Source organism: Drosophila willistoni (assembly GCF_018902025.1).
Source record: "Drosophila willistoni isolate 14030-0811.24 chromosome 2R unlocalized genomic scaffold, UCI_dwil_1.1 Seg167, whole genome shotgun sequence".
NCBI classification, from domain to species: domain Eukaryota; kingdom Metazoa; phylum Arthropoda; class Insecta; order Diptera; family Drosophilidae; genus Drosophila; species Drosophila willistoni.
Genome location: NW_025814050.1, coordinates 3,010,211 through 3,031,033, shown reverse-complemented (window position 1 = coordinate 3,031,033; position 20,823 = coordinate 3,010,211). Strand labels below are relative to the sequence as shown.

Genomic DNA, 20,823 nt, shown 5'->3' with positions numbered 1-20,823 from the left:
GTTGCAAAGCGAATTTCTGTGTGAGTTTATTGTTGTAAATTGAGAGAACTGTTGTTATATTATTTTGCATTTTACTACAAATTTTACTGTCAAATTCCTATGGTCGCAAAATCAAAGTTTTAATAAAATCAAGTTTTTGAGCTCTCATAACCAGGGCATAAGATGGCAGAAACAGCAAATGGCGATGAGCTGGTGGAAAAAGTTGTGGAAGTGACGGCTTGCAGTCCAGACGAGGCCAAATATTTTCTTGCGGCCTGTGCCAACGATGTGGATGCAGCAGTGGCTCTTTTCTTCGAGCAAGGTGCAGCCGGAGCCTCGTCGGCGTCTGGATCGGGTGCCGCATCATCCAATCCTGTGCTAAATGCCAACGGCGAGGAGGAAGTACGCGCTCCAATAGCACCAGTAAGGGAACAGCTTCTTTTGCCCGAAGATGATAATTTTATGGCGGCAGGATCCAGTAGTAATCGCCTGTCCCGTGACACCCAAAGATTTAAGGTCTGCCCATTTAGGGACTTTGCTCGCGAAGGTGCCCTCCTGGAGGAACAGTTACAGGCCACTGGTGTATATTCTGATCCAAATGCTCATCGGCGTCGTCGCGATCGTGCTGCCCAAATGGTGATGGCCAGCAGCAGCAGCGGCGCCGCTGGTTCCAGTCGATCAGCTACATCCCGCTTAGGAGATCTCTTTCGCCCGCCCACAGATATATTGTACGTAGGCTCATTAATGGCTGCTCGTGACCATGCCACCAAGCGGCAGCGTTGGCTACTGGTTAATGTCCAGGGCAATGATTTTCAATCACATACCATGAATCGTGATGTCTGGTCGAACAAGGACTTGAAGAAGCTGGTGCGCCGTCAATTCATTCTATGGCAAGTGGACGACGATACACCCGAAGGTCAGCGTTTTGTGGCCTTCTATCACTGTGCCAAGATGCCCTATTTGTGCATTGTTGACCCAAGAACTGGTGAGGAAGTTTGGCGTAGCCCCGAACCGAAACAGGAGAATGTTCTACCAGACTTAAAAGAATTTTTACGCGAGCATCGTGACTTTGACCAGACCTCGGATGCTCCCACCACTTCGAAGCGAGCCGTTCCAGTGGACGACGATGATGACGACGATGTTGAAGAGGTCTTTGCGACCACACCTAAAAAACGCGCCAAGGTCTTGGAGCTCACAGAGGAAGAGCAACTCGAGTTGGCAATCAAGAATTCCATGAATGAGAATGGCCAAGCCGCATCTGGTCAAAATAATCATTCTTCTAGCAATTGTGAAAGTCTCGATGGATTCGATGACGATGATATTCAAGATGTTGTGGCCTCCACATCATACGAGTCCCAATTGGGTCAGGCCACAACAGAATTAACGGCCCTTAAATTGCGTCTACTCAATGAGTCTGGCACAGATGAAGTAGTCCAGCTGCGCTGGCCCTCCGATACCAAGCTACAGACCCTCCGCCTCTACATTAAGCAAACGCACAAGCACATCCCCTCGGCGGAGGATGGTTATAAGCTCATCTGCGCATTTCCGCGCAAATCTCTTGAATCAGAGCACAATCAGGCCACATTGAAGGAGCTCGGATTGCATCCCTCAGCCAACTTGCATCTCACTTTGGATGATTAAATAATAACAACAGCATAGCATATTTATTTCCAAATATTTGTCATCTATGTATGTCCTGTCCTGTCTCTGGCCCTTCCCCCTAGGAGTCAATGCTCCTTTTACCACACTATTAATAATAAAGCAAAACAAAAAAAAAACAAAACATTGTCTTAAGTGAATGCAGTAAATAAATAACGAAAAATAAAAGTTTTTATTATTAAATTTTCCTGAATCCAAAATAGCAAGTCACATACATGTGTATGTGTGTATGTACATACATATGTATGTATGTAGATCAATTTATATCGATTTTCATGAGAAGTTATTAGTTTCCTAATGAACATTTGAGATTAGTTGGGGGCGTGTTGGTATTCCCCATTTTTAATTTAAAAAGCAAAAAAATTGATCAAGGTCAAATTTGTGGTAGGAGTATAGGTGGCCCTCTCGCTTTTAGCTGAAGTAGTTGAAAATTCAATGAAACAATGTGCAATCATTTATATAAAGTTTCTTTAAAATTTTCAACCAAAGTCTAGAAATACATATGTATGTATGTAGCTATACATATATTCCAAATTAATTAACAAAGAGGTAAAAATGCTAATAATTATTGTGGAAAAACATTCTGCTAGATGATAAAGCGGTCCCACTGTGCTCTAGGGTTTCCCCTTGGTTACTTTTTCGCGGCAAACGGTCACACTGAATCACCACCTAAGGCAGCCGGCGACTCCGGCCGATTTACGTAAAACTTGAAAAGTCAACTCTAATTTTTGGTAAACTTAAGACCAGAAACCAAATGTCCCGCGCACTCCAACGTCTGGTGGGCAGCTGTCGGCGCCTTACGCTGCAGCAACAGCAATTGATCAAAGTTAAAAACTTTGCAGCATCTGCCTCCGATCCTGTCAAGGGTAAGGGTCCCATATCATGGCGAAGTTTGGCTGTAATTGGTGTTCTCGGAGCCGGCGGATTGGGTTTCATGTTATACGTGAAGGCCGAAAAGGACGAGGCTTTGCTAAAGGAGCGTAAAAGGCAACTAGGCAAAGCAGCAATAGGAGGACGCTGGGAATTGGTAGACTCACAAGGGCAAGTACGCAAATCTGAGGATTTTCTCGGCAAGTGGCTGCTTATATATTTTGGATTCACTCATTGTCCGGATATTTGCCCGGATGAGTTGGAGAAAATGGCTGCAGTAGTTGATGAAGTGGGTAAGTGCAATAAACAATTATGATGAAATCGAAAAGTTGTGAAATAAATGTGCGACTTTATCTTCCAGAAAAGTCCCCTCAGACGCCAGATGTGCAGCCTATATTCATCACTGTTGATCCAGAAAGAGATTCTAAGGAAATTGTGGGAAAATATGTTAAGGAATTTTCCCCAAAGCTTTTGGGATTGACTGGCACTGTCGATCAAATTCGTAATGTGTGCAAGGCTTTTAGAGTGTACTTTAGTGCTGGTCCGCGGGATGAGGACAACGATTATATAGTAGATCACACCATCATTATGTATTTGGTTAATCCCGAAGGTGAATTTGTTGATTATTATGGACAGAATCGGGACAAAGACCAGTGTGTGGCCTCCATATTGGTGAACATAGCCAAATGGAATTCCTTGAACAAAAAGGGTTGGTTCAGTTAGAGAGAGATTAAATGTTGAATTTGTTATATTTTTCTTTTTTTAAAATAACAAAAAAAATTAAATGTTCATGAAAATTAAACTTTGCGTAACATTGGCAACTCTGCTCACTGACTTAATAAATATCGACGAGTTGGCATCCCCTTTTGAATATTTTGTGTGCTGCGTGGATGTTGCAGAAGTTATTGTTTTCTCGCAATTAACATTTCATTTAAACAAAATGGTATGAAGAAATTAAAAAAATAAAATGAAACAACTGAATTAAACGGAGAGAACACGTCGTAAATAATGCAGAAAGACAAAAGCATCTGGCATTTCGCGACAAACATAACCTCAAAAAGGCGGCGCCTGCTTTGCAAAAAAAGTAAATAATGTGAATTTTTTTTCCTCTTTTAGCGCCCATTGATGCTACAGGGTCACGAGCGTTCAATAACGCAGATCAAATACAATCGGGAAGGTGATTTGCTCTTCTCCAGCTCCAAGGATCAAAAGCCAAATGTCTGGTACTCCCTCAATGGCGAGCGCTTGGGCACTTATGACGGCCATCAGGGTGCTGTGTGGTGTTTGGATGTGGACTGGGAGAGTAGAAAGCTGATCACGGCCGGCGGTGACATGACCGCCAAGTTATGGGATGTTGAATATGGCACAGTGATTGCCTCCATTCCAACTAAATCATCAGTAAGAACATGCAACTTCAGTTTCTCCGGTAATCAGGCTGCCTATTCCACCGACAAGACAATGGGACAGAGTTGTGAACTTTTTATAATTGATGTGCGCAATGCCGATTCGACATTGTCCGAACAGACGCCCACGTTGCGAATTCCGATGACTGAATCGAAGATTACATCCATGCTGTGGGGTCCTTTAGATGAGACCATCATTACGGGTAAGGAATATGCAATGGTGGGCAGGTATTGTTAAAATATCATATGTTTTCCTTTCTCAAAGGCCACGATAATGGAAACATTGCCATTTGGGACGTACGCAAGGGTCAAAAAGTTGTGGATTCGGGCACAGATCACACCGGTGTCATCAATGACATGCAATTAAGCAAGGACGGAACAATGTTTGTGACCGCCTCCAAGGATGCCACGGCCAAGCTCTTCGATTCCGAAACGCTGATGTGCCTAAAAACGTACAAAACAGAGCGTCCAGTGAATTCGGCTGCCATCAGTCCCATCCTAGATCATGTCGTTCTCGGCGGTGGCCAGGATGCCATGGAGGTAACAACAACATCGACAAAGGCAGGCAAATTCGATTCACGCTTCTTCCATTTAATATACGAAGAGGAATTCGCCCGTCTCAAGGGACACTTTGGTCCCATCAACAGTTTGGCCTTCCATCCGGATGGCAAGAGTTATGCCTCTGGCGGTGAAGATGGTTTTGTGCGTGTCCAAAGCTTTGATAGTACATACTTTGAAAACATTTTCGAGTAGTTAACCATTCAGTTGTAGTTCATGGAATTCTTCTTAATAGTCAGTGCAAAGGTCTAACACAAAAAATCCCCCTTTCACTGGCTGCAAATTCAAAATGTTCAGGTCTATAGAAAATTTTCAAATATATGCGAGAACAAGAAGAAATGTGAAACAGAGATTTGTTTTTTGATAGGCAGGGTTCCATCATTGTAGACACCCAATTTTGGATGATGAGCTCGCTATGATGACAAAGGGTTCTCTAAATGTTGCATCCGCCCACAAAGAAACCAAAAAAAATAAATCTAACAATTTTAATTTTTTATATATTTGCAGAGGAGCTTAACGTGAGAAAATATTAATACATTATTCGATCAACAAGTTTCTTTGGTTTCCCGTTTCATCTAGAAAAAGGAACGTTTATTTTGCTTCACCGTGACAGGTTGACCCTGCATGGCGGCTAACTGGGCTGGCGTTGGCAAGCATCCCGGGGGAGGTGGTGGTACACTGACAGCTCCGGTAGACGTGGTTCTTATTTCGGCACGCGGGTCCAGTTGTAATACTCGTGACGCAGCTGCTCCAGCTGAAGTACTAGGTCCGGCCAACCCATAACCAACTCCGTGATGCATTACTGTTGGGCTATTGTAGCCTCCCTGCATTTGGACATGCACTGGCACCTGCGGATTGTGATAAATCATGCCATAATATTGATTCGGATTATTCGCTGTCGCCGCTGGGTGTGGAGCCGGTGCTTGCTGATGATTAAATGCTCCACCGTTACGTTGGCTCTCCTCGTATGTAGGTGGTGGAGCACGCTGGAAGTAAAAACATACATATTTTCGGATATATAGTATACAGGGAAGGAAATGTCAATTGATAAGACTCCTACGCACCATAGAATTATCATACCAGCTGTAGGGTGGAGCACTGCCGCCCTCTTCTTTTTCTACGTTGAGAAAAAATTTTGTTTATAGCCATTGTTTGAAGAGTTATGGAATTATTCTTACCAGGATTTTGACGGGACATGGTTTTTCTTTGTTTGATGAGTGATATTTACTTTGAAAATTTTTGTGGTTTTTTTGCTGAAGTCCAGGGTTGCACAGTTCGTTAATTGAAATCGATTGGTAAATATATAAATTGTCTACTTTTCGGTCACACTAATTGCAATCAGCTGTTTTGTAGTTTAAACGAGGAAGGTAAATTTTTCTAATCCAAGCGAAGTCGGCAGCTACTTTTGTAGTGCGAAATACAACAATTGTAGCCCCGATAGTGTAGTAAATAATAAACAAAAAACTGTCTATTGTTATTTAAAGTTCGATTAACTATGGCTCACGCCACACCGCAGGTAAGTGAAAGACGTGCATTACCGTCTCTGTGACGCAATAACCAGGTAAATGGATTAAATCTGATGGAATCCCTTACCCATATTTCAGGGCATCAAACTGCTCAATGGCTGGAAACGTCCGGGTCGCTTTGACAAGGGTCTTGGTGCCCAGTTGCCCGATGCCTATAAAAAGTTCTGGCGCGAATGGAAGCTGACAACGCCAGCGGCTGTTCACTACATACCCAAGGAGCAGCAGTGGGAGCGCGACGAGGTTACGCATGCCATTAAACCGGTACAAAATATTCCACTGCCACTCATTGATCCCCCGGAAGCACACCAAGGCATTTGGGGTGGTGAGGCCGTCATCAAGGGCTTCCAGAAGCGTCACCAAACCAAGCGTCGTGTTCCCCATTTCTGGGTACCTCAACTAAAACGTTCCGTGGTCCATAGTCAGGTGCTCAATGAGTACATGTCGGTGGTGGTTACAGAGCGGACTTTGGAGCAGATTCACGAATGCCATGGCTTTGATCATTATCTCCTAAAAAATTTGGCTTGCGACTTACGTTCAGCCTTAGCCCTCAAGATGAAACGCCAGGTCCTGCAAGCCCTGCAACAGGGCTGTCCTAATCTGGCCGATGAACCCAAGTTGCAGAAGGAGGTCCTCAAGGAGTATAGCCAATACCTCGAGTCTTATACGCCTGAGGAAATTGATTGGTACGGACACACATATTTAGAGGCCATCCGGAAGCTGCAGAACAAATTAAGGGAAGCAGAACGTGTCCAGCCACACAAAGTGGAATTCCGGAGTAAGTTAATTGATCAACTTAGACAGGCAGGCATCAATGAGGCGGGCAGTGCCACCAAGTTGGAGAAACCAGCGACTACTGACGGTGAACATAAGGATTCGGATATCGAGGCACTCACCAAATTGTAAGTTGTCTTTTTAATGAATTTTTGCACTTTTCATTAAATTATTTTTGTTTATTTCTTTAGGGAATCGCCGTCTGCTTCCTCCAGCTGGCTATCCAAAATAAATCCGTTTGGCAAAAAAGAAACCTAAGTGGAAATGGGACTTTGTATTTTGTTTTCCATTTGTTTGTGTTTTTTAGCTTGGAAAGAATAAACCTCGTTTTGGAAGCATCCCTTTGTTGCTTTTTTGGCTCATCTGATTCCTTGCATGGGCTAAGACAAGTCATGTACAAGAAGGTGGGGGGAACTAATTAATGAGAAGATTTTAAAAATGTTTTACAGTAATAAACAATATTTGTTGTTGTTAGAGACCCCATAATGTTTCGAGATTTGTCGTTAGTCATATTGGTATTTATAGATACTGATTGAGTAAAATCTAATGCAAAGTCTATTAAATAAAGTCTATTGCAAATATCCGTTAGGTCTTTATTTTAAAAGACTATAAAAAACAACGAGCATAATGTTTAAGACATAAAAATACATACAACATACAAGATTAAAAACATTAAATACGGTATAGGAATGATTGCAAATTCCATTACATAAAGAAAAATGAAGCATAATGATCACTTTAAAATATAAACTAAATTTAGTTTTATATGTAGGTGTGTAGAAAGCGCCATCCCAACTCCAAGTGAACTGAAGGAGCGACAGCTTTGTGCCTAATTTAATGGTAGTACTGGTCATTGTCTGGGTCTTAGTCCAGTGCTCTCTATGCAATAGGGTTTTTCTTCATTAGCTCGATGTCGGCCTTCATCATGTCGCTAACCAGTTGAGGGAAACTAACTTTTGGCGACCAATTTAGTTCTCGTTTGGCTTTCGAGGCATCGCCCTGAAGCAAATCCACTTCAGTGGGCCGAAAATATTTCGGATTGATGCGAACGCGCACTATGTTTGTATCTTTTTCCACGCCAACCTCTTCGATGCCTTTGCCACGCCAAATTATTTCACGGCCAATGTGCTTGAAAGATGCCTCTACAAATTCTCGTACACTATGCGTCTCTCCCGTGGCTATAACATAATCGGAAGGCGTTTCCCTTTGTAACATCATCCACATTGCCTCAACATAGTCGCTGGCATGTCCCCAATCGCGTTTCGAATCAAGATTGCCCAGTTCAAAGGATTCCATCTGATTGAGCAATATTTTGGCCACACTTCTAGTGATTTTGCGAGTGACAAAATTCTCACCTCGTCGTGGACTTTCGTGGTTAAACAATATACCATTGCAGGCAAACATGTTGTAGGCTTCTCTGTAGTTAATCACAATCCAAAATCCATACATTTTGGCACAAGCTATTAAAAAAGAGAGGCAGTATGAGCAAACATCTTTGAAGATATCCTGATAAAATATAGCTTACCGTAGGGCGATCGGGGATAAAAGGGCGTCTGCTCATTTTGTGGAGTCTCTACGACTTTGCCATATAGTTCCGATGTTGAGGCCTGATAGAATTTCACAGATTTCTCCATGCCACACGTGCGAATGGCATCCAGAATTCGCAGTGTGCCCACAGCATCAACTTCCGCCGTATATTCACTCAAATCAAATGATACTTTTACGTGCGATTGTGCGGCCAAATTGTAGATCTCTGTCGGCTTTACCATATTGATAATCTTCACAAGACTACTGCTGTCGGTCATATCGCCATAATGGAGCTTCATTCGACCACCTTTGTGAGCCTTAGGATCGGCATAAAGATGCTCAATACGTGTGGTATTAAAGGTACTGGCTCGCCGTATAATTCCATGCACTTCATAATCCTTTTTCAGCAAAAACTCGGCCAAATAGGAGCCATCCTAATAATGTTTGCAATATGCAATTACATATGTATATTGAATCTGTGACTCATTTATCAATGGTTTACACACCTGACCCGTAATGCCTGTTATCAAGGCAATTTTATCTCGCGTTACACCCACAATTGCAGGTCCATCGCCCAGATCCTTATCACCGTGGCCGCTACCATTTAAGTCCTTGCTACTGTGACTGTTGTTGTTACCCAAACGCGCCTGTTTGCTGCCAGTGGCTCCATCGCTGTTTGACATGTTGATTCTTTGGGCCTAGATTATAAACTATTCCCTAATTGTGTTTTCTAGGGCCCTCTTCTTTATCTCTTTATGCCCGGCTACGTAGCGTAAACAATTCTTTATCTATAGAAAACAGGGTTGCCATCATTGTAAGAAAAATAAAAAATTATCAACATTTGCCGGCTTGCCACACAGTGGGCCGAGGTGATAAGATTTTCGACCAAATACTAATATATGATGATTGTTTTCAAAATGTTTTAGACTTTAAATTTTAATGTTCTATCTGTACTAAGGGAAAATTACTCATTAAGGAAAAATTGTATACTATTGTAAATTCATTTTATTATTTCTATATTATTTTGTACAATGTTTATTTACGGTTGCTCCACTGTGCATATTAGGGTTGTCACAGAACTAGATGCACCACGTAAACCGCAGCAAATGCGAAACTTTTCTTCTGCCATAACAATTCGTATGAACGCACAACGACGATATCTTATCACCTCCGATTTGGCGTAATTAACAATCGGCTGGCCCAGTACATTTCTTGTTCGCCCGAATTCTTCGGCTCTGCTCTTTGACATTTCCCTCTGCCAGCGAACAAGTGATTGCGAGGGTGTGGGAGTCATAGGCATTACGTGTGGCTTTCCATTTCATTTTTTGCTCACACACAATCGGCAACTGGCGGCGTGATAACACTCATCGTACCTTTACCCAGTCCAACTACTACCCAGCTACCTAGACACTCATCCATTAAAAGGCCAGCGATAAAATGACGGATCTTATCAAGCAAGGAGCCCTCTTCCTCATGAGCCCAAAGTGCTATGATAACTACTTCTTGGAGCACAATTTTTTCGATGGTAAGTGGCTTGTCAAGTTAATTGCTATACTAGTATCTCATCTAAATCACTCTTGCAGTTCCTTGCTTCAAGGCTTTGCTAAGCAAGGGACTTGGCCTGGCCATTATAGCCGGTTCCTTGTTGGTGAAGGTTCCCCAAGTGCTGAAAATACTGAAGAGCAAGTCTGGCGAGGGTATCAATCTAATGGGTGTTATGCTGGACCTGTTGGCCATCACAATTCACATGTCCTATAATTTTATGAACGGCTATCCCTTCAGCTCATGGGGTGATACCACTTTCTTGGCTCTGCAAACTGTTGCCATTGGTGCCCTGGTCATATTTTATAATGGCAAGAAACTACCATCATTGCTATTTCTCCTTAGTTATGCCATCCTACTGTACGTCTTAAATTCTGGTCTGACGCCCATGAAGATCTTGGGGACTGCTCAGAACTGTAACATTCCCATTTTGTTGGTGGGCAAGTTGTCGCAAGCCTTTACAAACTACAAAGCTGGCTCAACCGGTCAGTTATCGGCAGCCACTTGTTTCATGATGTTTGCCGGTTCGCTGGCTCGCATCTTCACGTCCATTCAGGAGACCGGTGACCGAACTATTATCATCACTTTCATTGCCTCATCATTCGCCAATGGTGTAATAGTCGCTCAACTGCTTTACTATTGGAACAAGCCCGCTCCTGGAGTCAAGAAGGACAAATCTAAGAAGTCCAAGAGCAAAAAGGATGAGTAGACGAACAAGAGGCTAAAACAAAATAAAGAAACTTATGCTCGACATTATAGAACAAATATTCAAAAGAAAAAATTTAAATAAAATGTACGATTAGAGTAAAACAATAAATAATATCAATTAACATTACTATGAAAAGAATATTTATTATCATTAATTAAATTCAAAACTCTTAAACATTCTTATCGGTGTTTGTAATACCATAAAATTTAAGGTATAAATTCTATTTGATGACGAGAGATAATAAATCTTAACTAACTATTTTACTGTTTGCTCTCGAAATGTTCCTGAAGTAATGCCAATGCCCGATACCTGTGAGAAATTTTATTCTTTTCCGTTTTGGGCAGCTCGGCGTATGTTTGCTCATAGCCTTTAGGCTGGAACACAGGATCCCTAACAATAGAGTTCCTCATTAGTATACTCTTAGTGTTAGCAATGTCGCATACTTACCAACCAAAGTCTCTCGGACCACGAGGCGCTACTATAGTCCCTTCTGTGATGCCCTGGAAGATTTGGGGCTCCGCATCGGGGGTTTCACAATAACCAAACGTACAAATGGCCTGAGCAGACTTATCCTCCCAACCGGTCAGTAATTGGTGCAGTCCCTCTGGTTCGAGTTTCTCCAAAAACCATTTGATATAGGGACCGGGTAAACCCTTGAGTGAATTGAAACATAAACTTGTGTCCTCTACCAGAACCGGGCCATTAACCTGACGAGCAGCCTCCTTGCATTTCTTTATCGCGATTTCATTTATTTCACCTGGACGGGTTAAGGTATAAAAATAAAACAAGCGATTAATTATTTAAATCAATCTTCTTACCCTGCAATTCAGGCAGATCTACTTTCTTGGAAATAATAGTGCGCGGAAAATTTGGACCCAGAATAGCAACTAGCTCCTCCAGCTTCTTGGCGTTGCCGGTAACAAAGGTAATTGGTTTCGACATCTCCAACTATTGTTGTATACAATTTAAATAAATTAAGTTTATTTCTTCTTAAGTTGTTGCAACAAATTCGGACCGAGAGGCAATCAACACAACGTGCTCTGCGTGCTGGCTGTTGCAATCAGCTGTTTTTTGTTTTGCTTCACAGCGACAGGGTTGTTCTGCAGCCCCAAAAAGTAGCGAGGGCGTCTAGTGAAGTTTGTCCCATTGTAAATCAACTAGAGTTGAATCATTTTTATACAAGTTTTATTAAATTTAAAGAATTTTAAGTATTAAAAAAACATAACTAAAAGTAAAAGACAAAAGTTTCTGTTTAACCGTAAAACTAATTTCGTAGCATTTTACGCAGATCCATGAAAATATTAAATAATTTTTACGCAAATTTTAAACATTCATTGAATTTTGTAGTAGTTGCGCTAGAAAGTCGAAATCAAACTTAATTGCTAAGTTTAAAATGAATCATGAATTTTATACTGCACGAAAATAAAAGCATTAAAATTGAGAAAGAGATAAGATCTTATGTTAGATAAAAATATATAATTGAGGTTAGGTTTAATAGTATTTAGCATATTACAAAGATAAATTATTACCTTTAAAATGTATCAATCCAAAAACCTTGTAAGGGGTTTTTAAAGTTGGCTTGTATATTTTTCGCTTCTTTTTTAGGTAAATATTTCAGCAAACGAGCCACTGTGCATTGTTTAAGAATATAAAAAAAAAAATTCTTTCCTACTTACCTGTTGGTAGAAAAGATATCGCTAATCAAATTCACTTTCTTTTTTTTAAATAGACCCACTTGATGGGAAGTACAAAACCGTTTTTATTTTTTTTTTTTTTAATGCTTGAAACTGATAAAAAACGTTATTTTAAAATTAATTTCTGTATGCATACATCATGTATAGCTACTAGTAATGTCGCCCCCAAAAACCGATTAAGAGAGGGGGAGACCCATGAAGCCGAAGCCAAGACTAGCGAACTTTGTTACTATGCCATAGGACCTAGAATTAATGTATATATAAATATATATACAAATATATGTATTAATTTTAACTTACTGCTACACAGTTCACGATTTACGATCGACATACAAAAATCAAGTGTTTATATATAGTATATTATATAGTCTATATGCCTACAAAATAGTTGTATTTGCATAAATCTCACAAATTCCAGTCATCTGGGCCCGACTCCTGGCGTGGAGTGAGCGGGACTCTTGGTTGCCCAGGCACAGGAGTGGGCACCAGCGGTGTATGATGCAGCGAATTGCTGCCAAAATATGGGGGTCTGTAGTTAGCCAAGCTGGGCGATGTGGAGCTATGGGTGGATGAGGCTGATGAATCACGGGCCCGGGCCGCATCGAAAACCGGGGCCTGGGCATAACGATATGTTGGCTGGGCTGTCGATTGTGGTGTATGCGACCGCGACCGTTCCCGCCGCATGTGCTCTTGATGGAGACGTTGTTGGTTTATATATTGTTGCTTCTTTTGTTTCAACAGAAGCTCGTCACGTTGAAGCAAACGCTGTCGCTGTTGAAGTTCGTATTGTTGTCGCTGCATGGCCGAAAGGCGATTGGCCTTGCTCCAGGGATTGCCGCCAAAGCAGAGATTTGATATGAAAACCACTGGTGAGAAAAGACGCAGCGAGATCTCACTAAAAGTGAAAGACAGAATTAATATATGATGATTTGAGTGTATCTATACACTTACGTTGTGTCCACAATCGGTTTGGCCTCATTGCCACTCAGTATGAAGAGGGGGAAAAATATGGAGAATATGCAACTGCTTACTATTACCGAATTGGATAGATTCGTTAGCACCGTCAATGGTATGCCAAAGCCAAAAAAGTACGGCCAATTCTTCTCAATGTAGGTGAGGCGACGATGCAGTTCCCATCCCATGTTGAACCACTTGTACTCAAATGAATACAGTGAATAGAGCAGACACAAGTGAATGAAGCATAGAGACGAGCCCACATATTTCACGGGCACCAGATTCACCAGCATGCTCTGCACCAGGAACAGCATTTGCACCACCATGCTAAATAGAAAATCTGCCACCAATTTGCTGATGCCCGGTATTAATTGTGGCCGGCCTTTCCTCACGCGGTAGGCCGCATTCGCTATATCAGCGAACCACAATGAACTCACAATCTTGGAAAGCATGAATATGGGCAAAACCCACATCATTCCAAATAGCAATGACAATATGGGATCCAACCAGCTCCACACAATGGGCAGAGTCTCCGATTGGGCTCCATAGAATATGGTTAAACAGAATTTCAGCGTGGGCAACAGCACTGATTCGAACAGGACAATGCTTAGCCAGGTAAAACCGCCATTTAACATGCAGCACTTGAATAATTTCTTAGCTATTTTCTTCTCACTGCTCGTCATGATGTTTTAATATGAAAATAGAAGAAAGGAATTAATCAGTCATCGAAATGCAAATCTCAACATTATTGAATTCGATTTCATTTTCAAAATAATTTCACCGTCTACTAATGCAAGACGTAATAAGGATTCTTTTTAGGATCCTAAAGATATGAATTAACAACTGAATTCAATAAGGCTGCAATATGGAATTGAATTTGCATACCCCTTGGGTTGTTCCTCTTCTTTCTCCGTTGACTTTTTCTTTGTCAATATCTTCTGCAGACTCCGCTCATCAGAGTTCTCTTCTGCCCGCTTTACATACTCCTCGCGTATCATGGCTGCGGCTGAGCTAGGCACAGGTGATGGCGATCTCTTGGCCTTTTCATAGCGTTCCCTATCCATGCGACGCAGCTGTCGCATTGTTTCTTGCTCGGCATTCTGGCGATTCACTTCGTTGTCTATGTGTAGAACCAAAGTCATGCCCCGTATGCTGTCCCACAGGCCATACAGTATGCCCAAAGTGATGTTCTATGCGTGCATACATACATATAATCAAGAATACAACGCAATTAATTTCAAATACTTAAATTTCAAATCAATTTCTTACCTTTATCGCTGCCATTTTTCAGATTTCGGGTTTGTCTTTGTTTCCTCTTAGTAGTGAAACTATTTCCTAGTTGTAAACATTACGAAATATATAGGGTATATACTCTTAATATTCACACATGTATGTGTGTTCATACATATGCGATGTTAGAAAAAGATCTGTTTCTAGTTCTGAATAAATTTTTGTTTCTCTGCACTGACAACAACAACAGTAACAGTAACTATGAAAACAACACAAACAAAGCAATTGACAGAGGCAGGTAGCAGGTATAAAATAGTCGTGTCCTTTGGGCAGTTTACTTCAACTGTACGTCCATTTTTTATTACAGTCCTGCTGTAGAATTTTAAATAGCTATATTTCGAATATTGAACTTTGCGCTAGATGATTTAGTGTAAAAATATAAGCGAATACGCTGATAATAAATAGAAACATACACAGTTGCCACCTGATGCTTAGGTGGCATTTTACAACACTTAGTTTCAAGTTTTGCGGTTAACAGATGTCCGTTAACCGGTTGGCACACAATTTTACAGAAATATAGTGTTGGCATATGCGCGAATTCTAAGGGACGTTGAAACAAAATCTTTGAAAGCGAAAAAATAAAACAGTTGACATTAGGTGTCCATCTGTTTAACCCGAATATACCGTAAGTTGTCTGTTTTGCTTCTAAACTTGTTGAATATTTTAGTTCTGTTCGTGTAACTGTGTGTGTGTGAGTCAAGTTTTTGAAATGGAAGCACTTAAAAACGATTTTTAGCATTGATTTCGAGTCACTGTTTTCGCGGGCCTGATATGAACTTGATTTTATCATTGATCGCTAGTGATTAATTAGCATTGAGCGACGTATGAAATCTATAACTCATTAGTTTACCCATATGATAATGCGAGGGTATTTGTTAGATAGAAAGATAGATAGATACATACATAACGTACTTACATAGTACATGTCATATGTACATACAATTGTGTGCATGTACACAAACAGTTTTATTTGTTCTTGACAATATACGCAAATGAAATTTTAAACCCACCCACCCCAAAACGCTTAAGGCCGCAACACACTGCATCTACTTAATTGATTACCATTTACCGTTAGTCAACAAAGCGGACAACAAAGAAAGACAAGATCTGACGTGTTTGATTTTAACACACACACACACACACACACACACATAGAAATTCACCTAAAAGCGGAAAATTTCTAAGATTGCATGTAATATAAAATGCATTTTTTATGGCATTTCTAGTTGTGTATTCTAGTTGACGCCCACGCGGCATATCATCTTCCTAAGTGCGAATAATCAATACATAACAACAACAACCACCAACAACCACAACAACGAAAACCAAAGATGTGGGCTAGTGATAAGCAACAACAATAAAGAGCGGGCTAGACCCACTCCCACTCCCACAACCAGCCTAGTCCAATTGACCAACCAGCCAGCAGGAGTCCAACAAGTCAACCCATTCCGATTCCAATCCAAAAAACAAAAGAACTCCCAACATTTTCCTCCTTTGCTTTTCCTTAATTTAAATCATTATCGGCTTTGTTTAAAATGTCACACGAAGAACGTAAGCCAATTGTGGATAACTCAAGCTGTGGCAGCAGCAGTGGCGAAGATGAGGCCAAACCTGTGGTGCGAAGGCGAAGTACCAGGGACACGGAATTGGCAGCACCTAAGAGTCTGGGCAGATGCTGTGATTGTAATCCTTCGAGCACGCCGCATCGTTTTCTCGCCTTGCTGTTTATGTGCCTACTTGGCTTCGGTAAGCGGCATCTAATTCATCGCCAAGGCAACTGTAAACTTATTCCGTGTTTCCTTATTAGGTTCCTATTTCTGTTATGACAATCCGGGAGCTTTGCAGGATGTATTTCAAAAGGAACTGGATTTGAATTCCACAGAATTCACTTTGATCTATTCGATTTACTCCTGGCCCAATATTGTGTTGTGCTTTGTGGGTGGCTTTCTTATCGATCGGGTCTTTGGGATTCGGCTGGGAACCATCATCTATATGCTAATTGTACTTCTGGGCCAATTGATATTTGCTACGGGCGGAGTATTGGGCCAGTTTTGGTTGATGATTGTAGGACGTTTTATTTTTGGCATTGGAGCTGAATCGTTGGCTGTTGCCCAGAATAGCTACGCTGTATTGTGGTTCAAAGGCAAGGAATTAAACATGGTCTTTGGCTTGCAATTGTCGGTGGCTCGTTTTGGTAGCACTGTCAATTTCTGGATAATGCAACCTCTATATGGATATGTATCGAAGATCTATGAGGGTTATACGGGCCTAGGTGTAGCCTTATTTCTGGCTTCCTCCACCTGTGTCATGTCCTTACTATGCACCTTGATACTGGGTAAGTTAAGAATTTGATTAGGTTTTTTGTGATGTTCAATTAAATTAACATAACTCGCTACAGGTTGGATGGACAAGCGTGCCGAACGGATTTTGAAGCGTAATAATAATCCTGGCGGCGAAATAGCCAAATTGAGTGATATTGTGACCTTTAAATTGGACTTTTGGATGGTATCCGTAGTTTGCGTGGCTTACTATGTCGCCATATTTCCCTTTGTAGCCCTTGGACAGGCATTTTTCATATCGAATTTCGATATGACCCCAGATCAGGCCAATACTGTAAATTCTATTGTCTATTTGATCTCTGCTATAGCATCGCCTTTGTTTGGTTTTGTCATCGATAAAGTCGGACGTAATGTTACATGGGTATTTTGCGCAACAATTTCAACATTTGTGGCCCATTTGCTATTGACATTTACTCATTTCGATCCCTACATTGCCATGACTATAATGGGTCTATCGTATTCAATGCTCGCGGCTAGCCTATGGCCTATGGTATCTTTGATTGTACCTGAATATCAGTTGGGTACAGCATATGGATTGTAAGTAACTTGACCAATATGATATATACAATTAATTACAGCTATAAACTTTGTTTTCAGCTGTCAATCGGTTCAAAACCTTGGTTTGGCGGTGGTTACCATAGTGGCTGGTATTATTGTAGATAGCAGTGGAGGTAGTCATTTCTGGTTGCAGCTTTTCTTTATGTTATTCCTTTTGAGTGAGTTTAATCAGATGGCTTTTCTCAATTGCTCACTTTTTTATAACTTATAAATCCTTTTGCAGTTTCCCTCATTGCCACTTGCTTTATTTGGGCCTATAATCGCAAGCATCAAGGCAATTTGAATATGTCGCCAACCCAACGAGCCACATATCATACATCGATGTACGTTAATATTGAGTCTAGTTGATGTTGTGTTGATGTGTGTAAATGTTATAGGTATTAATCGTCTAAATTTACTCTCTTTTTTTATGCCTGATTACTCTTAAAAAAAAAAAACCGAATATTTATATTTTTTTTTATTCAAATAAAATCTTGTATTCCTTTTAAGATCAACGCAACGGCGTGGCATTTTGGATCGAAGGCCTCTATTGGGCAATTGAACTATGAACAGCAACAAAGAAACGTATTAATATTGTTAACAAACATAAGATTTAACCAATTGTGATGTTGTCTCGCCATTATTCTATCTACACTTGGAGCACATTCTGCTAATCCGTGCACTATTTGATCTATTTTTATCTTTTTTTTTGGCTTGAGTTGTAAACTTCTTTATAGATATATTAATATATACATATCAAATAACGGAATATTGTTACTAATTTCGTATTGTATTGTATTGTATGTACTATATAATAATTCCTTGTGCAGTTGCCAAAATCAAGAAATTAATAAACGAAATCAATGCTGCGAGGGCGGTTTTCAATTTATTCAGCTCGCCATAGCCAACAGCCATCGTGAATATGTATATTAAATATTTATTAAATACTGTTTTTAGTCACATCAACTTTTAAATTTTCAACATCGTCGGCGGTTGGTCGAATATTCTTCGGTAACAAAAGTTTGACTCTCCCACCCGACCGACCGAGGAGTGCAGTCGTGCGGTATTTTACGTATCGCGTGGACAAAAACAAATATGTTTTAAGTAAAGGAAGGCTCTGAGCAGATTACAGGGTATATAAGGTTGATATCAGGGCAGAGGACCCGAAAAGGTTCATGCAAGGCAGAGTTAGTATAAAAACGTTGTCTCAATGGTCAACAACTTAGTCTATTTCACCATTTAAAAACCTGTGTATAAAAATTAAAACCAAGAAAAAAGGATGGTTAAACGTATTGAGATTATGATAGGACGTATTTAGTAATATGTGGAATAAACGAAATGTTTTAAAACTTTATTTCTTATTACTTAGAGAGTTTAAATGTGGCGAGTATGGAAGAGAACAAATGCTTATAATTAGTTTTTTTACATAAGCTCGTTTTAAAGTCATATTAATCATAGTTTACATTTAATCATGCTTCCAGTTGTATTTTTGAAAGCAACATTATCTAGGCATTCGAAAAGTTGAATTATCAAAAATTTATATATATTTTAGAAGACTAATTTTGAATGTTAGTGGTATAATATGTGCTTTACATGTAAATGAGTTTCTTTTGCTAGTCTTAATCTGCTTTACAGCCAAAACTGATTTTTAATTAATTTGTTTGGTATTACATTTGTTGTGAATTGTTATTGTGTGTAACTAGCAGACAAACTATGTTGTTATATGAATAAAAATTTTACAACTTCTGTTGTATTGATCAATATAATATCTAATATTCCTAAGCCAAAAGAATTATTAGCTTACTCTATAGATCACGATCACCTGCAGCTCGAAAAAGCCATGGAATAACGATCGTTTATTTTAAACTATATTACTATTTTAATTGTTAGTTATAAAATTTTACAACAGGAGAAGGGGCAATGGTCAGCGGTGGTTACTATTTCTGATGACAACCATTGTTGCTTGATGATGTTTGTGTTCTTCTCTTCCTTATTGATATATAGAGGAGACGATTCCAGTCAATTTATTGAAGTATTTTCCTCATGGCGTATAATCGATGGACAGGTTTCTTTAATTTTTGACCAATCAATGGGCAATCTCAAAGCAAGCGGACATTTCGAGAAGTAAATCAAGTGTTCAGCATCATAAATGATGTGTGCTGCAATGAAAAATGTAACAAACTCATAAAATAAATTGGTTGAATTTTTCTAACTTATCTATTAGGCACTACCAGTTTCATCCTCTTTTTCCTGTTTCTCACTGGAAAGCTGAATCTCAGCCTGAGATTTGTTGCGTAAGAAATGACTGCGGCGTAAACGGACCAGACCATTCTGAGAATCGGAAACTGTCTCAGTTGTTTCTTCCTCGGTAAAAACTTCATCGTCCTCCTCAACAAGATTGTTGATTGAAAAGGCGTTATATTTAAATCCTATGTCACTGTCATCAGAAGATGATGTGGGTGGCATTGTCATTGAACTCAGTGAAGATGTATCACCAAAGGCAGCTTCATGCTCAATGGAAGCAAAGGAATCTGAGTGGCTAAAGTACTCATCCAAAACAAGCTTGGCCATCTGCAAAAATCGAAAATATTGCATAAAATAGCTCCACATCCGGGCATTTTAGACCTCTCAATAGTATCTACTTACCCTAACTAGCATATGGCAATCGCCGGTTATCTTAATCAGATGCTGACCCACATTCACTGTGAATTTGATTTCACCTAAGGATGCATCGGGAGCGGAATGTGAATGCATTAAGCCAGAGCGGGCTTCAAGTCTGCCCGGCTGAAGCACGTCATCCGAATGGGATGAGTTCAATGATGAGCAAGAGCCGTCACCGCCGCCAGCAGCAGGGATTGGCTCGAAATGCACTGATGAGACATTCTGGAGAACGGTATCTCCCATCAATTGCTTGGAGTAGCTACGAGAAAATGGAAACGGTGGCATATTTGACAACGAAATCTTATTTTAAGAAATTAAGTAAAATGAACACAAAGCAAGCCAAAGTACAGTTATCCTAGTAAAAAATGCTGCCAGATAGAGTTCTAAAGAGTTACCAGATCTAAAGAGATGAGTTTGACAGCTTTTCTTCCTTTATTTTCAAATATAATTAAATAAATGTACTATATTAAATGATCCCATATATTGTCGTAGTTTATTCATATACTTATTTAAATATATCGTATTGGGTAAAAAATACCTCAAACAATATTTTTGCATTGGGTAGGTTTTAACAAAAATGCTTCGCTGGGCACCGTGGAATTTATAGCAAGTTTCTGGCCTAAAATTTTTCTTTTTTGAGATTTATCAAAGTAACGGTTCTTAGACCATAGTGGACACCCCAAGACGTTATCGCCTTTTTAAATACGAACGATTAAAAATTACATTCAATTATAAAAAAATTTAGACCTAGAGTAAATTCGCCAAAATGTTTGAGACAGGCAGATCGAATTGTTTAGCACAAAT

The 20,823-nt window shown here is 40.1% G+C and overlaps 11 protein-coding genes across 12 annotated transcripts; 6 read left to right on the top strand and 5 right to left on the bottom strand.

The window, feature by feature from the left end:
• Window positions 1–3: 3 nt before the first annotated feature.
• Window positions 4–1,692, top strand: LOC6644036 (UBX domain-containing protein 2). The gene has a single exon (XM_002066603.4). The coding sequence runs from the start codon at window positions 163–165 to the stop codon at window positions 1,618–1,620; it is 1,458 nt and encodes a 485-aa protein (XP_002066639.1). The 5' UTR covers window positions 4–162; the 3' UTR covers window positions 1,621–1,692.
• Window positions 1,693–2,279: 587 nt separating this feature from the next.
• Window positions 2,280–3,329, top strand: LOC6644035 (protein SCO1 homolog, mitochondrial). Its single transcript, XM_002066602.4, has 2 exons — window positions 2,280–2,801; window positions 2,870–3,329. The coding sequence occupies exons 1-2, from the start codon at window positions 2,393–2,395 to the stop codon at window positions 3,229–3,231; spliced, it is 771 nt and encodes a 256-aa protein (XP_002066638.1). The 5' UTR covers window positions 2,280–2,392; the 3' UTR covers window positions 3,232–3,329.
• Window positions 3,278–4,815, top strand: LOC6644034 (eukaryotic translation initiation factor 3 subunit I). The gene is made up of 3 exons (XM_002066601.4): window positions 3,278–3,451; window positions 3,625–4,114; window positions 4,177–4,815. Exons 1-3 carry the CDS (start codon window positions 3,293–3,295, stop codon window positions 4,662–4,664), a joined length of 1,137 nt encoding a protein of 378 aa, XP_002066637.3. The 5' UTR covers window positions 3,278–3,292; the 3' UTR covers window positions 4,665–4,815.
• A 125-nt stretch (window positions 4,816–4,940) lies between these two features.
• Window positions 4,941–5,706, bottom strand: LOC6644306 (DAZ-associated protein 2). Its single transcript, XM_002066600.4, has 3 exons — window positions 5,648–5,706; window positions 5,534–5,586; window positions 4,941–5,455 (listed from the first exon to the last, which is right to left on the bottom strand). The coding sequence occupies exons 1-3, from the start codon at window positions 5,664–5,666 to the stop codon at window positions 5,045–5,047; spliced, it is 483 nt and encodes a 160-aa protein (XP_002066636.1). The 5' UTR covers window positions 5,667–5,706; the 3' UTR covers window positions 4,941–5,044.
• Window positions 5,697–7,104, top strand: LOC6644305 (39S ribosomal protein L28, mitochondrial). Its single transcript, XM_002066599.4, has 4 exons — window positions 5,697–5,764; window positions 5,823–5,985; window positions 6,074–6,894; window positions 6,958–7,104. The coding sequence occupies exons 2-4, from the start codon at window positions 5,965–5,967 to the stop codon at window positions 7,022–7,024; spliced, it is 909 nt and encodes a 302-aa protein (XP_002066635.1). The 5' UTR covers window positions 5,697–5,764; window positions 5,823–5,964; the 3' UTR covers window positions 7,025–7,104.
• Window positions 7,105–7,329: 225 nt separating this feature from the next.
• LOC6644304 (GDP-mannose 4,6 dehydratase) lies at window positions 7,330–9,084 on the bottom strand. The gene is made up of 3 exons (XM_002066598.4): window positions 8,800–9,084; window positions 8,292–8,727; window positions 7,330–8,226 (listed from the first exon to the last, which is right to left on the bottom strand). Exons 1-3 carry the CDS (start codon window positions 8,974–8,976, stop codon window positions 7,646–7,648), a joined length of 1,194 nt encoding a protein of 397 aa, XP_002066634.1. The 5' UTR covers window positions 8,977–9,084; the 3' UTR covers window positions 7,330–7,645.
• Window positions 9,085–9,363: 279 nt separating this feature from the next.
• LOC6644303 (mannose-P-dolichol utilization defect 1 protein homolog) lies at window positions 9,364–10,682 on the top strand. Its single transcript, XM_002066597.4, has 2 exons — window positions 9,364–9,818; window positions 9,877–10,682. Exons 1-2 carry the CDS (start codon window positions 9,731–9,733, stop codon window positions 10,542–10,544), a joined length of 756 nt encoding a protein of 251 aa, XP_002066633.1. The 5' UTR covers window positions 9,364–9,730; the 3' UTR covers window positions 10,545–10,682.
• Window positions 10,662–11,620, bottom strand: LOC6644302 (inosine triphosphate pyrophosphatase). Its single transcript, XM_002066596.4, has 3 exons — window positions 11,363–11,620; window positions 10,992–11,301; window positions 10,662–10,934 (listed from the first exon to the last, which is right to left on the bottom strand). The coding sequence occupies exons 1-3, from the start codon at window positions 11,484–11,486 to the stop codon at window positions 10,805–10,807; spliced, it is 564 nt and encodes a 187-aa protein (XP_002066632.1). The 5' UTR covers window positions 11,487–11,620; the 3' UTR covers window positions 10,662–10,804.
• A 956-nt stretch (window positions 11,621–12,576) lies between these two features.
• Window positions 12,577–14,900, bottom strand: LOC6644301 (etoposide-induced protein 2.4 homolog). The gene is made up of 4 exons (XM_002066595.4): window positions 14,462–14,900; window positions 14,078–14,382; window positions 13,190–13,864; window positions 12,577–13,133 (listed from the first exon to the last, which is right to left on the bottom strand). Exons 1-4 carry the CDS (start codon window positions 14,474–14,476, stop codon window positions 12,644–12,646), a joined length of 1,485 nt encoding a protein of 494 aa, XP_002066631.1. The 5' UTR covers window positions 14,477–14,900; the 3' UTR covers window positions 12,577–12,643.
• A 137-nt stretch (window positions 14,901–15,037) lies between these two features.
• Window positions 15,038–18,097, top strand: LOC6644300 (major facilitator superfamily domain-containing protein 1). 2 transcript variants are annotated; one of them, XM_015178019.3, is made up of 7 exons: window positions 15,038–15,107; window positions 15,709–16,228; window positions 16,290–16,817; window positions 16,881–17,358; window positions 17,419–17,537; window positions 17,603–17,756; window positions 17,869–18,097. In XM_015178019.3, exons 2-6 carry the CDS (start codon window positions 16,018–16,020, stop codon window positions 17,725–17,727), a joined length of 1,461 nt encoding a protein of 486 aa, XP_015033505.1. In that variant the 5' UTR covers window positions 15,038–15,107; window positions 15,709–16,017; the 3' UTR covers window positions 17,728–17,756; window positions 17,869–18,097. The 2 variants fall into 2 exon arrangements, with proteins under 2 accessions (XP_015033505.1, XP_002066630.1); XM_002066594.4 differs by having other exon boundaries at window positions 17,603–17,702; window positions 17,869–18,096.
• A 582-nt stretch (window positions 18,098–18,679) lies between these two features.
• LOC111518826 (eukaryotic translation initiation factor 4E-binding protein Mextli-like) lies at window positions 18,680–20,389 on the bottom strand. The gene is made up of 3 exons (XM_023176709.2): window positions 20,005–20,389; window positions 19,590–19,929; window positions 18,680–19,517 (listed from the first exon to the last, which is right to left on the bottom strand). The coding sequence occupies exons 1-3, from the start codon at window positions 20,302–20,304 to the stop codon at window positions 19,378–19,380; spliced, it is 780 nt and encodes a 259-aa protein (XP_023032477.2). The 5' UTR covers window positions 20,305–20,389; the 3' UTR covers window positions 18,680–19,377.
• Window positions 20,390–20,823: the final 434 nt, after the last annotated feature.